Source organism: Elephantulus edwardii, unplaced genomic scaffold (genome assembly GCF_000299155.1).
Source record: "Elephantulus edwardii isolate Elephantulus edwardi_28Jun2011 unplaced genomic scaffold, EleEdw1.0 scaffold00053, whole genome shotgun sequence".
In the NCBI taxonomy this organism is placed as follows: Eukaryota; Metazoa; Chordata; class Mammalia; order Macroscelidea; family Macroscelididae; genus Elephantulus; species Elephantulus edwardii.
The window spans coordinates 3,795,574-3,811,053 of record NW_006399803.1 but is presented as its reverse complement, the minus strand read 5'-3'; the positions used below and the strand labels follow the sequence as shown (position 1 = coordinate 3,811,053).

Below are 15,480 nucleotides of genomic sequence, written 5' to 3'. Positions count from 1 at the left end.
TCTTGCAAAATTTGAGTACAAACAATAAATAGAGCTTCCTGGTTCAGACATTGGGTTGGGGCGAGGCAGTTCAGTGGCTGAATGGCTAAGGAGCTGCACTGCCAAACCAAAGGCAGGTGATTTGAATCCACTTTCTGTTCTGAGGGAGAAGATGGGCAGTTTCCTCCTGTGTGATTTACAGTTGTCTACAACCTGCTGGAGGGTTAGCTGGGAGTTGCTTTTGACTCAGAGACAATGAATGAGTGTTGTGCAGTTATAGCTAATGTAGTGTAGCTGGAATTTTTAAAATATAGACAACACTGAAGTGTTGCTCGGAACAGGAAAAATTGTGGTTGATGCTGTACTAGAAACATTCACTATCTTCCTTTTGGAAAACAGACAGTGTACATGTTGCATAGCAACCAAGTATCTTAAAGGTCAGAGTTGGAAACAGTGGTCCTCTACTCAAACATGGTGGCTTACTGTGTTGCTTTAAGTGTGTATTGCTCTCCACAGTCCTGGCAATAATTTAGACTCCCATTTAGGCTCCTGAAAGGACTCACTGTGCTCTTCTGAGTCTTCCATTCAGGATCTTCAACCTGTAATTTTTCATGTTGTGGTTTTTCTTTCTGCTTCACATTTTAAATATCTGGGCCTGTTGTGATTTTACTTTGTTGACCATGACTGAACTGGGTTCAGGTCCAATTTTCAAGTATGAAATAACTTGATTTTTCTAGCAAACCCTAAAAAGTATGTCCTTAAATTGCTTTTGTGTGTTGCTGAAAATGTTTTAAGCTTCCATTTCAAATTATGTACATGAGCCTTCTTATCTTCCACAGATTTCAACCCATTTTGTTAGAACTGACAGAGTTGCTGATTAGTTTTTGGTAGCTGTGTTAGTTGCTTGTTGGATTTTCTTGCTTTATTAATGTGTTTGGAGCTGTGTATATCTGCTTTTTGAAGGGGAAAAACTTGAAGTTCTGTTTTTCTGTTGAAGGGCCTGCTCCATTTGGTTCTAGTTGGGTGAAACACTACTGCATGTACCGGAAGACAGCCAAGAGGCTCACCATGATCCCATTTGAGCACAGATCTGGGGGCAAACTTGTAAGTATTTTGTTTTACACCCTTTGTACTTAGTGTGAGAGATGGTCTGTGAGACTGTCATTTTAATGACATTTAAGGAACCTCCGTGGTATAGTACATTATGTGTTGGGTTGCTACCTGAAGGGTTGATAGGTCAAAACCAGTTAGCCTGTCTATGACAGAATGTCGAGGCAGTGTCCTCCTGTAAAGATTCACAGCCTCAGAAAGCCAGTGGAGGACTCAGCTTTATGACAGTGGGTGGATTGGGGTTTAATGATAAACAGTCTTATTTTGTATTGAATTTAAAATGTTTGCTTTCTTTTAATTAGAAAGACAATATGTTTATAAATATAGTAAAACATAAGACAGATTCACACCTGTGTTTTCAGAATTGTATGCATGGGTCAGGTTTTATTTTTTTTTTTTCTTTTTCAGTAAAGTAGAATCCTTTTTATGTCACTGTTAGTGGAAGAAAAAGATAACATCTCCATCAAAGCTCAGCTAGATGGTGCCCTGCTCTGTCAGTATTTTCACAGGGAATCTGACTTGCAAACATGTACTCACAGGCTACAGTATTGTGATGTAGAATGATTTGTGGTGACTGTCGTCATTGCTCAGTTAGGCTTATAAAGTTCTCCTTCAGGTATTCTCCATTAGTTTATACCTCCTCCTAAAGAAGTAAATGATAAACAAAGCGTGAGAGCTTTTAAGAAGACCATAGTCATTATATGCGTTTTATATAGAAACAATAACTTATGGCCTAGAGACACACAAGTTGGACACAACAATATTAAACATAAATAGTCACGTATTTCAAGAAAGCAGATTAAATCATTCACTGCTGGATGTATGGTTTTATGCTACATGGGCATTTTTTTCCCTGACATTAATAGAAAATATAATATATATACCTAAGTTATACCTATTTTCTATATGGTGTTTCTTCTTGAAAACATATACTATGAACTGTGCCACAAGAGCTCTTTAATAATAATAATAATAATAATAATAATAATAATAATAATCCCATTTGCATAAAAATTTAATGAACTAGACATGGAAAATCAGGGCCACAGAAAAGAGGAAGAAGACAACGTATCACTTTTAAAGGCTAATAAAAATGGAACAATCTCAAATTTGATGTTGTTTATATGAGTCAATTTAATTCAGTTACTAAGCCTACTTATTGATGTCTTTCTAATTTAGCTGCTAAATAATAATTGCATTTTGTGAGTAATGATTATAGAGGGTTTTAAAAAAAAATTTGTATATGAATGTTTACTGTTAAGCAGTGATCCTCACATTTTAGCAAATTTAAACTAGCTTTGGTGGCTTAGTCCTTAGGGAATTGCACTGCTGACCCAAAGGCAGTGTCTCTTTGGCAGTTTGAATCCATCAGTGGCTCCTTGGGAGAAAGATGGACAATTTCCTATGGTATGCAGCTTCTGAGAAATGGCTAGAGGGTAAGGTATGAGTTGGTTTCAACCCAACTGCTGTGAATTTGTTTATTTCTGAGGAATATCTACTCAGAATTCCTGCTGTTATTGTTTGCTAAGGATCAGTATTCCAATATAGTATACCAACATTACAGGCTGTCTCCTGCTTCCTAAGTATTTTTAGTGCCCTGAGAGTATGTGAGTCAGCGACATAAGATAATACATTAAAAAAAAAAAAGAAAGAAAGAAGTCCCCATTCCCACTGCTGTAGAGTTTATTCACACCTATAGTGTGACTCCGTAGGACAGAGCAGTGTTTTCAAGGCAGAGAATCTTTATGGACGTAACCTGCCTCATCTCTCTTCTGTGGAGTGACTAGTGGATACACCCCTATCTGTTAGCAGTCCAATCCTTAATTTAAAGTGTCACAGTGCTTGTGATTTTTTTTTAAAGTAAACATAAATCAGGGTTCTTCATTTACGGCACAGAAAAACTGCACAGATTAAATGATTCTTGCTTCAGATTATTACCCTACCTGATTAGATCCCTCCCCTTGTTTAATCAACAACTCAGACTCAATTCATTGCCATTGAATTGGGCTCAATTCATAACTGATCCTCTGCTGGGTTTTTGAAGGTTGTAAATCTCATGGGAGGAGATACCACCTTTCTTCCATGGATACACTAGTGGATTTGAATGGATTGGCTTTGGTTAGCAGCACAGATCAAAAGTGCTTATTTAGATAATTACTGCTTCACTTGGTATGCTTTAAGATACAAAAGTGTTCTTTTTAAAGAGTGTTATAAAAGAATAACACATTTTCTAGTGTATGAATAGTAGATTATTAATTCATTAGTCAAAATTAATATTGACTAAGGAAAGGAGAATAACTATGATTAAAAGCTACTTTGTTAAGTAGAGGTTAAAAGAAATTCTTCTGAAAGAGAATAAGATAAAAAGAAGGGCCTTCAATGTGAATTTTGCTTCCTCCCCATTGTAAGTATTATATATTTATACTGTATTTTGAAAATGTTTGAAATGATTTGATAATACATAAAATGATTATTTGCAGGGAGATGGAGATGTCGTCTTTTTAAAAGAATGTACAAAACGGCATACTGACTCCATTGACAGAAGGTTTTGTTTTGATGTAGAAGTTGCTGACCGGTAAGTTGTTACAATTATTGGACTTGTTGACAACAGCAATTTTTTAAAAAATTGTTTTTAAGTACAAACTAATGGCAACTTAGATTTCCATGGTCAGGATAAATGTTATTCCATTTCCAGGCTAGATTCATTAGGAGCAGTTCAATTTTTACAATGTTTAACTGTGGAGTGATAACTAATCTTGCCTTTGGAGTCATTCTAAGCAATGCTGTCAGTTAAGAAATGACCTTGGAATGGTTGGTTCATTGTTGATTGATGCCTAACCTGTGGCACTGAAAGATTACTATGAGCAAGAGTGAGGAAATGGATAACAATATTAGGAAAGGTCCTAATAATTGTTGACACAGAGTAATAGTCATTTATGTGAGATTTTATGTGTGTGTGTGTGTGTGTGTGTGTGCGCACACATGTGTGTTAATGAATTATGAAATGATATTTTCCAGAAAGGAAGAAGTAAAAAACAGTGGTGGAACAACAACAAACCTCAGGGGGAAAAAAACCCCAAAAAAGACCAGTCTGTCAGTGTTACTGTGTGTTTGGTATTTGTTTCCATGCCATCCACAGGCAGTAAGGAAATTCATGGTACTCAAAGAATATTTCCTTACTATTTGCTGACCAAACAGTGATTCCTTGCCAGCTCCAGTTTTGGGAAGAATGGTTTTTAGATAAGGCTGTTGTATAATAAAAATTTACAATATAAGATTTTTCTTTTGAAAACGTAAGTTCACTTCAGGTCAGAGCCTACACATACAAAAATAATTAATGCTTCCTCCTCACTTGGCTGAGTCTATAGGCATAGGGCAGAGAGAGAAATCTCTGTGCCACTTTCAGTAAATGAATTGAAAAGCAAGTTCATGAGCATGTACCCTTAGACGCCATGATAATTTGATGCTTCCATGAAAAGGACAAGTAGCGTATTGTTGGCATTTGATCTTGTCACGTGTGATCAAGTTGGTTGTGATTGTCAGTGACCGTCTGGATAGCATCATGAAACACTGCCTGGTCCTGGGCCATCCTCAGAATCACTGCCATATGTGAGCACGTTGTTGCAGCCTCTGTGTCAATATAGTTGTGTACCTACCTCTTTTTCCTGACTCTTTACTATGCATAATATCCTTCTCCAGGGAATGGTCTCAGCTGATAACATGTACAAAGTATATACTCTTGCCATCCTCCCTTTTAAAGAACATTTTGACAGTAGTTCTTGAAAATCTATTTCTTCATTCTTCTGGTAGTTCATCAACAACCTACATTGTGCAGATGATAGAGCCTTGCTTGCTGAAACTGAGGAGGACCTCAAGCACTTGCTTCAGAAGGTCAAGGACTGTAGTCTTCCATATGAATTGAAGCTCAACATCAGGAAGACAAAAGATTCTCACCACTGGACTAACTGAGGTTGTTAACAGTTACAGTTTGCTTCACCCCACAATCAACACTCTTGGCACCAGCAGTCAGGAAATCAAAAGAGGAATTACATTAGGTAAATCTGCTGTCAGGGACCTTTCCAGAGTACTGAGAAGCAATGATGTCAGTCTAGAGACTAAGGTGCACCGGATCCAGGCCATGATCTTTGCGATTACTTGCTATGTACCAGAGAGCTGGATAATGACTAAAGATGAGAAGAATTGATGCCTTTGAGTTATTATGCTGGAGAAGAGTCTTGAACATACTATGGATTGCCAAGAAAACAAATAGGTGTGTCTTGGAGAGGGTGAAACCAAGTTTCTCCTTGGAGGCTAGGATTTTGAAGCTCTGTCTTATGTACTTTGGACACATGGCCAGGAGGGACCAATCCTTGGAGAAGATCCTGGATCAGATTGACACAGTGACTGGGGACAATGAGGGTGGTTGTGTTGGAGTCAGTGAGATTAGCTCAGGACAGGGCAGAATTCAGAGCTACTGTACATAGTGTCACTATCAGTTGCAGGTGACTCAATGGCACCTAACAGCTACACCACCACCATAATTCAAATGCCTCAGTTCTTTGGACTTCACATGTCTTGTCTTTTCCTTATTTTTCATTTCTCTCCTCCATAAACATAAACAAATTATTCAGAGAGCTATTACTTATTTTCTTAAATTTAATTCTTATTGTTACCTTTGAACCTTCTCCAATCAGACTTGTCTCTCCATTACAGTTGATTTTGTTAAGGTTGTCTGTATGGTACTAAGTCCACTGGTCAGTTCTCAGTCCTCATGTTACTTTCCTGTCAGCAGCATTTGCCATGGCTCATCACTTTCACCTCAGTGATATGCTTGTTTTGCTTGGTTCAATGACATCTGACCTGCTTGATTTTCTTCCACTTCTCTGGTTGTTTATGTCTCAGGCTCCTTTGCCAGTTTCCTTCTCATGCTTCCTGATATTGGAGTTCTCTGAGACTCAGCCCTTAGCTATCCGCCGTAGACTTGCACTTCTATGATTTCATCCAGCATCAAGACTTGATAACTTCCAGTAAATTGTCAGGATAGCTGTCTTCCATATTTGTTGTCAGAGCCTGATGAGTACAGAAAGATACATTATTTGCTTTCATTCCCAAGAAGGATGACCCAGCAGACCATGGAAATTATCGACTATGGATGACAGAAGAAGAATTGATGCCTTTGAGTTGTGGTACTGGAGAAGAGTATTGAACATGCCATGACTGCCAAGAAAACAAATAGGTCTGTCTTGAAGAGGGTGAAACCAGTTGTCTCCTTGGAGGCTAGGATTTTGAAGCTCCATCTCACATACTTTCGGCACATGGCTGGGAGGGACCCGTCCTTGGAGAAGGATATGATGCTCAGAATGGTGGAGGGACAGTGTAGGAGAGGAAGACCCTAGAGGAGATTGACACAGAAACTGGGGTAATGGGGTTAAGTGTGTTGAAGTCAGTGAGACTGACTCAGGAAAGGGCAGGCTTCAAAGCTATTGAACATAAGGTTACTGTAAACCCTAGAAGTGCTCACCAAGGTATGTCAAACAGTTTGGAGGATAGCTACTTGGCTATCCAACTGGAAGACATCTATGTTTTCATTCCCGAGAAAAGTGATTGAACAGAATGTGGAAATATCAATAGTATCACATGCAGATAAAATCTTGCTGAAGATTATTAAAATATGACTAGAACAGTAGATCAGCAGAGAACTACCAGAAATTCAGGCTGGCTTTAGAAGAAGCCTTGGCACGAGGGATACTATTATGTCAGACAGATTTTGAATAAAAGCAGAGAGTACAAGAATGATGGCTGTGTTTTGTGTTTTTTTTTTTTTTCTTTACTAAGCAAAGGAATTTACCTGTGTGGGTTATAATAAATTATGGCTAACATTGAGGAGAATGGGAATACCAGAACACTTATTTATGTTCAGGCAAAATCTATATCTAGACCAAGAAGCTGTTCTTTGAAAAGAGCAAAGTAACACTAAATGATTTAAAATCAAGAAAGGTGTGCATCGGGGCTGCGTTTCTTCTCCATACCTATTCATTCTGCAGAACAAATTATCTCAGTAGCTGAACTGTATAGGAAAAATGTGGCATCAGTATTGGTGAAAGACTCATCAGCAACTTGCATTATGTATATGATACACTTTGCTTGCTGAAAGTGAGGTCAACTTGAAACACTTGCTGCAGAAGATCCAAGACTACACCCTTCTATTTGGTTTATTTGTCAACACCAGGAAGACAAAAAATCCTCGCCACTAGACCAATAGGAAACATCTAGAGAGATACAGAAGAGGTAGAATTCATCACTGACTTAATCTTGCTTGAATCTACAATGAACATTCTTGGCATCCACAGTTAGGAAATCACAAAGCATATTGCAATGGGAAAGTCTGCTGTTAGGGACCTCTACAAAGTGCTGAAGAACAGTGAGGTCAGTTTAAAGACTAAGGTACACCTAATCTAAATCATGGCCTTTGTTTACTTGGTTTTTTTTTTAAAGTTTTATTGTAATTTTAATGAAAGTTTTTAGGAAGATTGTTTTTAATTCATTTATTGTTGCACATTTTTTTCTCCCTCTGCCTCTTTTCTCCCTCCCTTCTCCTTCCTCCAGTCCACTTTGCAATGAATGCACCTCTTGTTCCAAATTGTTGTCATACATGTAATGCCTAATCATACGTTCCTTTCAGACAGTTGTTTCCCTCATCTCTTCCAGTGAATCATGGTCTTTTATATTATTTGCTAAACATAGACTTGGTGACAGAAATGAGGCTATAGATAATAGAATTTTCTATCATCAATGATTTATTCATTGTGGATACCTTTTATAAGAAACATAAAATGACGATTATACACATGGACCTCACCTTATAGCCTATACAGGAATCAGACTGATTATATATATGGAAAGAATCACTGGAGAAGCTTAGTATCAGCTGTGAAAACTAGATCAGGTGCTCATTACATCAATTGATTACATCAGTTCAAGTTGAAGCTAAAGAAAAGTAAGCAAAGCCACAAGAACCCAAATAGGATCTTGAGTCTTTCCCACTTGCATTTATAAAATATCTTAGTAACAGGTTTGAGGTCTTGAACACTAATGAATGAAGAAGACCAGACGAGCTGTGGAAGGACTGCAGCCTTCAATATGGACTGAGGCTCAATGTCAAGAAGACAAAAATTCTCACCACTGGACCAATCGGTAGCATCAGGATGGATGGTGAAGAGATTGAGATTGTTCACAGCTTCAGTTTGCTCGGCTCCACGGTCAACACTCTTGGCATCAGTAGCCAGGAAATCAAAAAACGTATTGCGATGGGAAAGTCTGCTGTCAGGGACCTCTCTAAAGTACTCAAGAGCAATGGTGTCTCTCTGGAGACTAAGGTCTGCCTGATACAGGCCATGGTTTTTGCAATCACTTGTTATGCATCAGAGAGTTGGACAATGACTAGGGAGGCTAGAAGGAGAATTGACACCTTTGAGCTGTGGTGCTGGAGAAGAGTATTGAATGTACCATGGAATGCCAAGAAAACAAACAGATTCATCGTAGAGCGAATTAAACCAGGCTGCTCCTTGGAGGCAAGGATTCTGGGGCTTCGTCTGACATACTTTTGACATGTTGTAAGGAGAGACAGGTCTTTAGAGAGGGACATCATGCTGGGTAGAGTGGAGGGACAGCGCAGGAGGGGAAGACCCTCTATGAGGTGGATTGATTCAGTGACTGGGGTAATCGGGATGGGTGTGTCAGAGGCAATGAGATTGGCACAGGATAGAGCACGGTTTAGGGCTGTTGTCCATAGGGTCGCTATGAGTCATAAACGACTCAACGGCACATAACAACAACAACAACATCTATGCAGAATGCAAAAGGTCATTTCAAAGGCAAAAAAGGAAGACAAGACCAAGGTGTATGTCAGAAAAGACTCTCTGAGTATTGCACTAGGATGCTGAGAAGCTAAAGCAAAGGGAAGATATGAGGATATGAAGTAGCTGAACAGAAGATTTCAAAAGGCATCTTTGGAAGAAAAAGCAAAGTATTGCTGTTTTTATATAATATTTATATCTATCTATCATTTTATCTATGTATAAATAAAAGACTTCACAGTTTTACTACTGAGTCTATAAATCTTTGTTTTTTAAAATATAGTAATTCATGTTAATCTAATAAGTTTGAGAACTCTGAAGGATTTTTTTTTTCACGTGGAGATGTCTGTATTTTCAGAGTCAAGCTGCTTTTCATTTGAATTATAGACTCCTTTTGTCTTTATTTCTTCATTTCTAACCAAAGAAATACCTGTTCAGGTTTGATGTTCCCCAAATAGTGTTTATGAGCCTTTAGTTTCATGTATCCCCATTATTGATATGTTATAACTAGTGTCTTATTGATAGAACAAAATGTGGAGAAGAGATTTCTGTAACTTGAGGTCTAGCAGAATCCCAGGGCTTTGAAGTCCGTGTTTAGTGATATGTTTGAACAAGATTGGCTTTTCTCTATTACTGCCCGAGCAGACTACTGGGATTTGTAAGTAATTTGTTGCCTGTCTATTAGATTAGATTATGAATTTCATGAGGGTAAGGACCTTGGTTTACTTAGCATCCATACTTTAATACCAAATGCAACGCTTTATACATGGCATTCAACACATTTGTGCTGGATGAAGTGAAATTGAATTGTTGCTCACAAGTGTCAGAATTGGGATTAGATTTAATCAAGCAACTGTCAATCAGCTGGTTTGTTGTTCTGTTTGTGTTTTTTTTTGGCCCCCCTCCTGCACACCACACAAGAATCTCCAATGTTTCCATTTCTCTTTAAAGGAAAATAAATGTAACCCCGTTTTGGACTATTTGAGCATTCTAAGTGGCTTTCTAATGTATCTGTACAAAGCTGTTACTGGGTACCTTCATAGATCAATTTCATGGTTGACTGGCTATGTTTACTATGAATGTATTTTATTTTCTTCCTTAGTATCAGTTTTTGCTATTTCCCCCCCCTCCTTGTGTTGGAAAAGCTGCCAAGCAGTAATGTGACATTAGATGCTACTTAATAAAATGGAGCCTGGGCTTCCATTTGTACCGATGGCATGTAAATCAAGGGTTTTCATTTAATTCATGTGCTAGTTACAATAATGTTTCACTGCATGTAACATCAAAACAAAACAAGATAGATTAAACAATGTAAAAGTTTATGTTGTTGTTTTATTTTTTCTTTATGTTCAGGAAGTCTAGAGATTGAGGTTGTGCAGTGGTGTCAAACCCTGCTCTATTTGTTTTCCCCGAAGTCAACTTCAATTCAAAATACTTGTTCCTGTTTATCATATAGCACATCCTCTCATGGTCTAAAAGGTGTGTACACTGTATTTGTTCACCTGTCATTGGTTTTCATGTAATCATATGGCCATTCCAGTTGCAAGACACACTGAGAAATATCCTCTTTCCACTAGTACTAGGGAAGGGAACTCTGGTGGCTTAGACTGTCGGGAGTTGCACTGCTTACTCAAAGGTTATACTTTCTGGTGGAATGACTCTACCAGTGTCTTTGTGGACAAAGATGGCCGGGGCAGTCTCCTCTCGAACTTTTTACAATCCCAGAAAACCCACTAGTGGGTTAGCTTTGAGTTGGTTCTAACTTGATAGCTATAAGTTTGAGTAATTAAAAAAAAAATTAATATAAAGAGAATAAAATAGCGGGTCTGTGAAAGAGAGGAAGACCCTCAGAAAACTGGATTGACACAGTGACGGCTGCAGTAGGCTTGCACAGGGCAGAGATTGTGAGGGTGGTGCAGGAGTGGACAGGACTTCTGTTTGTTGTTTATAGAGTTGCTCTGAGCCATGGTCAACTCTACAGCACTCAACATCAACAACAACAATACTAGGGTAAGCTACGAATAAGACAAAAGGGGAAAATGACTGCATCAATGATAAATTGTTAGATAGGCGTATGCTTTATCACCCTTCAAGTCACTCCAAGGTTACTTTAAATATGTTCTTAATTGATGTTGTTGTTGTTACGTGCTATCAAGTCACTTGCGACTCATAGCGACCCTATGTACAAGAACCCTAAATGCCATTCTGTCCTGTGCCAACCTAGCCATCTCAAACGCACTCATTCCCACCACTCCAGTCACAGAATTGATCCATCACATCGTAGGTAATTGATAGATAACTTTGAAAAACACAAGCACTCAAAACATCATCAAGAAAGGAAAAGGACAGCCATAGAATTCTACCTTAGAATGATAGAAAATATTTGCAAGTCACATGATCTGATAAGGAACTAAAGAACTCTTAATACTTAATAAAACAACAAAAAAGGCAAATAACAGAATTTCAAAGAATCTGAATAGCAATCTTTATAAAAATACATTTAAATGGACAATAAGCACATGAAAAATCTGAACTTCCTTTCTCCTGGTACTTGTACTGGTCCGTTTCGTGGTGACCCCATAATGTAGCACAGATGGGAACCTTGTTTGACCTTACACCATCCCCACAATCTCTGCTGTGTTTAAGTCCATTTTTGCAATTTCTGTGCCAACCCATCTTCTTGAAGTTCTGCCTCTCCTTTTCTGACCCTCTGCTTCTCCTAGAATGATGTCTTCTTCCAAGGACTGACCCCTCCTGACCACATATCCAAGTATAGGAGACCAAATCTTACTGTCCTTGTCTCTATAAGGATACCTTGGCTACAGTTCTAAGACAAACTTGTTTGTTGTTTTGGCAGTCCATAGCAATTTCAACACTCTTTGCTAACACCACAATTCAAAGGCATCATCAGTTGTTTAATCTTCCTTTACTCATTGTCTAACTTTCACATGCATATGAAACAATTAAAAATATAATGGCTTGGGGCAGGTCATCCTTGCCTTTTAGCTTTTATGGAAGCCTTTGGCAGCAGATTGTGAAATACTACCACACACTCCTTAGGATAAATACTATAAAAGAGACAATAAGAAGTGTTGGTAAGGTTGTGAACAATTTGGGATCCTTGTACACAATTTGGGATCCTTGTACACGGCTGGTGAGATTTCCAAAACAGTGCAGCCACTTTGGAAAGCAGTTTGCCAGTTCCTCAAATAGTCAAATAGAGTCACCATATCATTCTCTTTATTATTGTGTGGAACTGACTCCTCGCAGAACGTCTTGTAGCTTTGCCAGGTTGTAAATCACAGGAGAGGAGATTGCTCTTGTCTTTCTTCTGCAAAGTGACTGATAGATTGTAAATGCCAGAGAGGAGTGGCCTTTGAGTTGGCAGCACAGCTCTCTACTGACTGTGACATCAGAGCTCCCCTCAGTCACCAGACCAGAAATTATGCTTCCGGTATACACCCAAAGAAATGAGTGTGGGTCCACACACAAACTTTTATACATGAATGTTCTCACCAACATTATCACCTCTCTCTCTCTTTCTCTCTCTCTCTCTCTGAATGAATGAATGTTCCTCAGTCGTCTCTCTCTGAATGAATATTCCTCAGTCGTGACCAACTAATAGCAGACCCTCTGTTGAATTACCAAGGGTATAAATTGCACAGGAGGAGATTGTTCACCTTTAGTGGATTGGAACCACCAGCAAGGTGCAGCCGTTGGGTTGGCAGCACAACTCTTTATGGACTCCTACACTGTCAGAGCTCCCTTACCATCTACCATAATGGCCTGACATAGAAACGTTCAAATGATTGTGAAATGATCAATAAGTGAAATTTGTTTTAACCGAATAATAGAATATTATTTGGCAATAAAAGGAATACAGTGCTGATATCTGCAACTAAAACACGGGTGAGCGTTGAAACATTATTATTCTGTGAAAGGAGCCATTTATAAAAGATCACATGTTTCATTTGGATGTCATGTCCAAAACCACTGCCATCAAGTAAATTCTAACTCATGGCGGACTTATAGACAGAGGACAACTGTGTTTCAAAGGCTGTATACCTTTGTGGATTTGTGGAAGCAAATTGCTTCATCTTTACCCCAAAGAGTGATTAGTGGATTCAAAATGCCAAACTTTTGGTTAGCAGCTGAATGTTTTAATCATTGTGTCACAACAGCACCTTATGTAACTTCCAGAATGGGTAGATCTGTAGAGACAGAACAGCCAGGCGTGATTGCCTCCAGCGAGGTGCTTGAAGAGAAATGAGAAGTGATTGCTAATGGTACTAATCAATTCTAAAATTGATTTTGGTAACAGTTGTACAGCTGTGTAGCTATCCCGAAAACCATTAATCTGTACACTTTAAGGGAGTAAATTTTATGGCATGTGAATGATAGTGTCTTAGTTGAATGCATAAGAACATATTTGCTGAAATAAGCTGCAGATAAAGAAATACTTACCATTACTAAATTAAGGCTCTTAAAATGACTCAGCGCAGTCACTTTTCCATGCCAGCCACAGTTCAAATCCCAAGCTGTGAACTGATCATGTCACTCATCCTGGGCTGGAGGAATCGTGTTGCCCGCGGTTGTTTTCTCTATGGCAAGCTGGAGGCTGTCAGGAGATGTTTCTTCCCTGAAGGGTGAAATCGCACCCCCGTCCCTGCCCCGACAATCGTGTTATATAACGAGCTCTTCGCCTCATTGGCATGCTTGCCACATGCCACAGTGTGCTGTGACCCCCACACATTTGCTTGATAAATAATTACCATTCTGTGAAGTTCTCCCACACACCACATTCAGGCACTGCTTAAAGAAAATGCTTCCCATTTTGCTCTCATTGATCTGACATTTAAAATATTATATTTGGTTGATTTTTGCCTGCTTCTGAGTACATCACTCTTGTAGGGATGGCAAGATGCTTTTCACTGTTATAATTCCCCACTTAGATGAGAGGAGGAGGAAATCTTCCATGTATCTGAAGCATTACAGACTTTAGAGTCTATCAGTCATTTTATTTAATGTCTTTAATATTTTATTTAATGCACGGTATTGCATTATTGCTTGTCAATCTACAGGAGTGATTTTAAAATGAGTTAACGTAGAAAAGTCCTTGAAATTGGGTTGGATAATAATAAGATTGTTTGTACATCACGCTAATGTGGTGATATGTACAAATATTTTATAATGTATTTTGTAGTGCCTAGGGATCTACCTAAGGCAGTTGTTGACTGTGGTTAGCCTGGAAAATTCAAGCATAGAACAGATAACAAACCTGACCTTAAAGGAACTCAGAGACTAGCAAAACAAACCCTCTAAACAAATATTTGTGTAATGAAAGGGAATTATATTGTTTTTCTTTTGCATAAATATATTTAGGAGGCCATATTTGAAACTGACTCAAAACTAACCCCACACAGGTTTATAAGAGGTTATAAATCTCATGGGAGGAGATTTCCACCTTTCTCCCATTGAGCGTCTAGTGGATTTGAACTAGCAGAGTTCCCACCAAAAAGGTGTACTGATAGCTTAATTTAGGTACAGTGCAAGGGGTGAAGAGGAGCCAGAGTGTCTGTGTAGCTTTATCCAATATCAAATGGTGAGGATGAGTCTTTTGAGCATTCTGCTAAGTTTCAAATGGAAAGAAAAAAGAATAAGTTACTTTTACAGAAATGAAGTCCAATTGGTAAAACACGAGGTAGGTAGAGTTAGAAAACAGCATTCTCCCTCTCACTCAGGCTTTTATATTTTTCATAGACTAAAGGATTTCTCTCTGAAGGTAGTATTATTGGTAGTGGTACACTGAAAGTCATGTTTCATGTTAGTTTTGATATTTAAATGAAAATCTGAATTGTCATTGATATGAGTTTATACCCAAGATGAATTTTGAAGGGCATTAGATTTTGAGTCAGCATTTGTGGATAGAACAGAAAAGAACAATTGTAAACGAGGGTTTTTGTAGACGTGTTTCCATTTCTCTTAGATTTATACGTTGGAGGGAACTTGCTGCATCTGGCTTCACTTTTTATGAAAATAACAGGTTTTCAAAGTATTTTTGTGTCTCCAATAACAGTATATGAGAGTTCCATTTTTCTACCTTCTTATTAAATTTTAATGATGTTAATAATTTTATTTAAGACACTGTAGTGACTGTGTGATAATACCTTATTGTGCACTTAATTTTCATTTTCTTTATGACTAATGATGTTGAGAATTTTTTTTCTGTGCTTGATGGCCATTTGTATTTCTTGTGTTTACACTTATTTTATTTAACTCTTTGCTCACTCCAGAAATTATCGTAGTTTTTGTTTTCTATTTGTTCTACCTGATCTTTATTCTTGTATTCCTCTTTTGCTGTCTTTTTAGGAAATAAAACTGGTTTTAGTATTCAATTTTACCTTCTTTGTAAATTTTTAGTAAAACAATATATGTAACATGCATTTAAAAATTATCACAATGTTCCTTTTACAAACTAAATAGAGCCTTATAACAATGAAATTAACGGTTGTTTGCCCTCTGTCTCATAATATAT

At 38.0% G+C, this 15,480-nt stretch overlaps 1 protein-coding gene across 1 annotated transcript in view; it reads left to right on the top strand.

Moving 5' to 3' along the window:
- ARHGAP10 (Rho GTPase activating protein 10) overlaps nucleotides 1-15,480 on the top strand; it is a 446,487-nt gene that overhangs the window by 185,309 nt on the left and 245,698 nt on the right. The window contains exons 9-10 of the mRNA XM_006886993.1: nucleotides 977-1,083; nucleotides 3,570-3,664. Of these exons, the coding sequence (XP_006887055.1) occupies nucleotides 977-1,083; nucleotides 3,570-3,664 (202 nt within the window). The remainder of the gene's footprint in view (nucleotides 1-976; nucleotides 1,084-3,569; nucleotides 3,665-15,480) is intronic.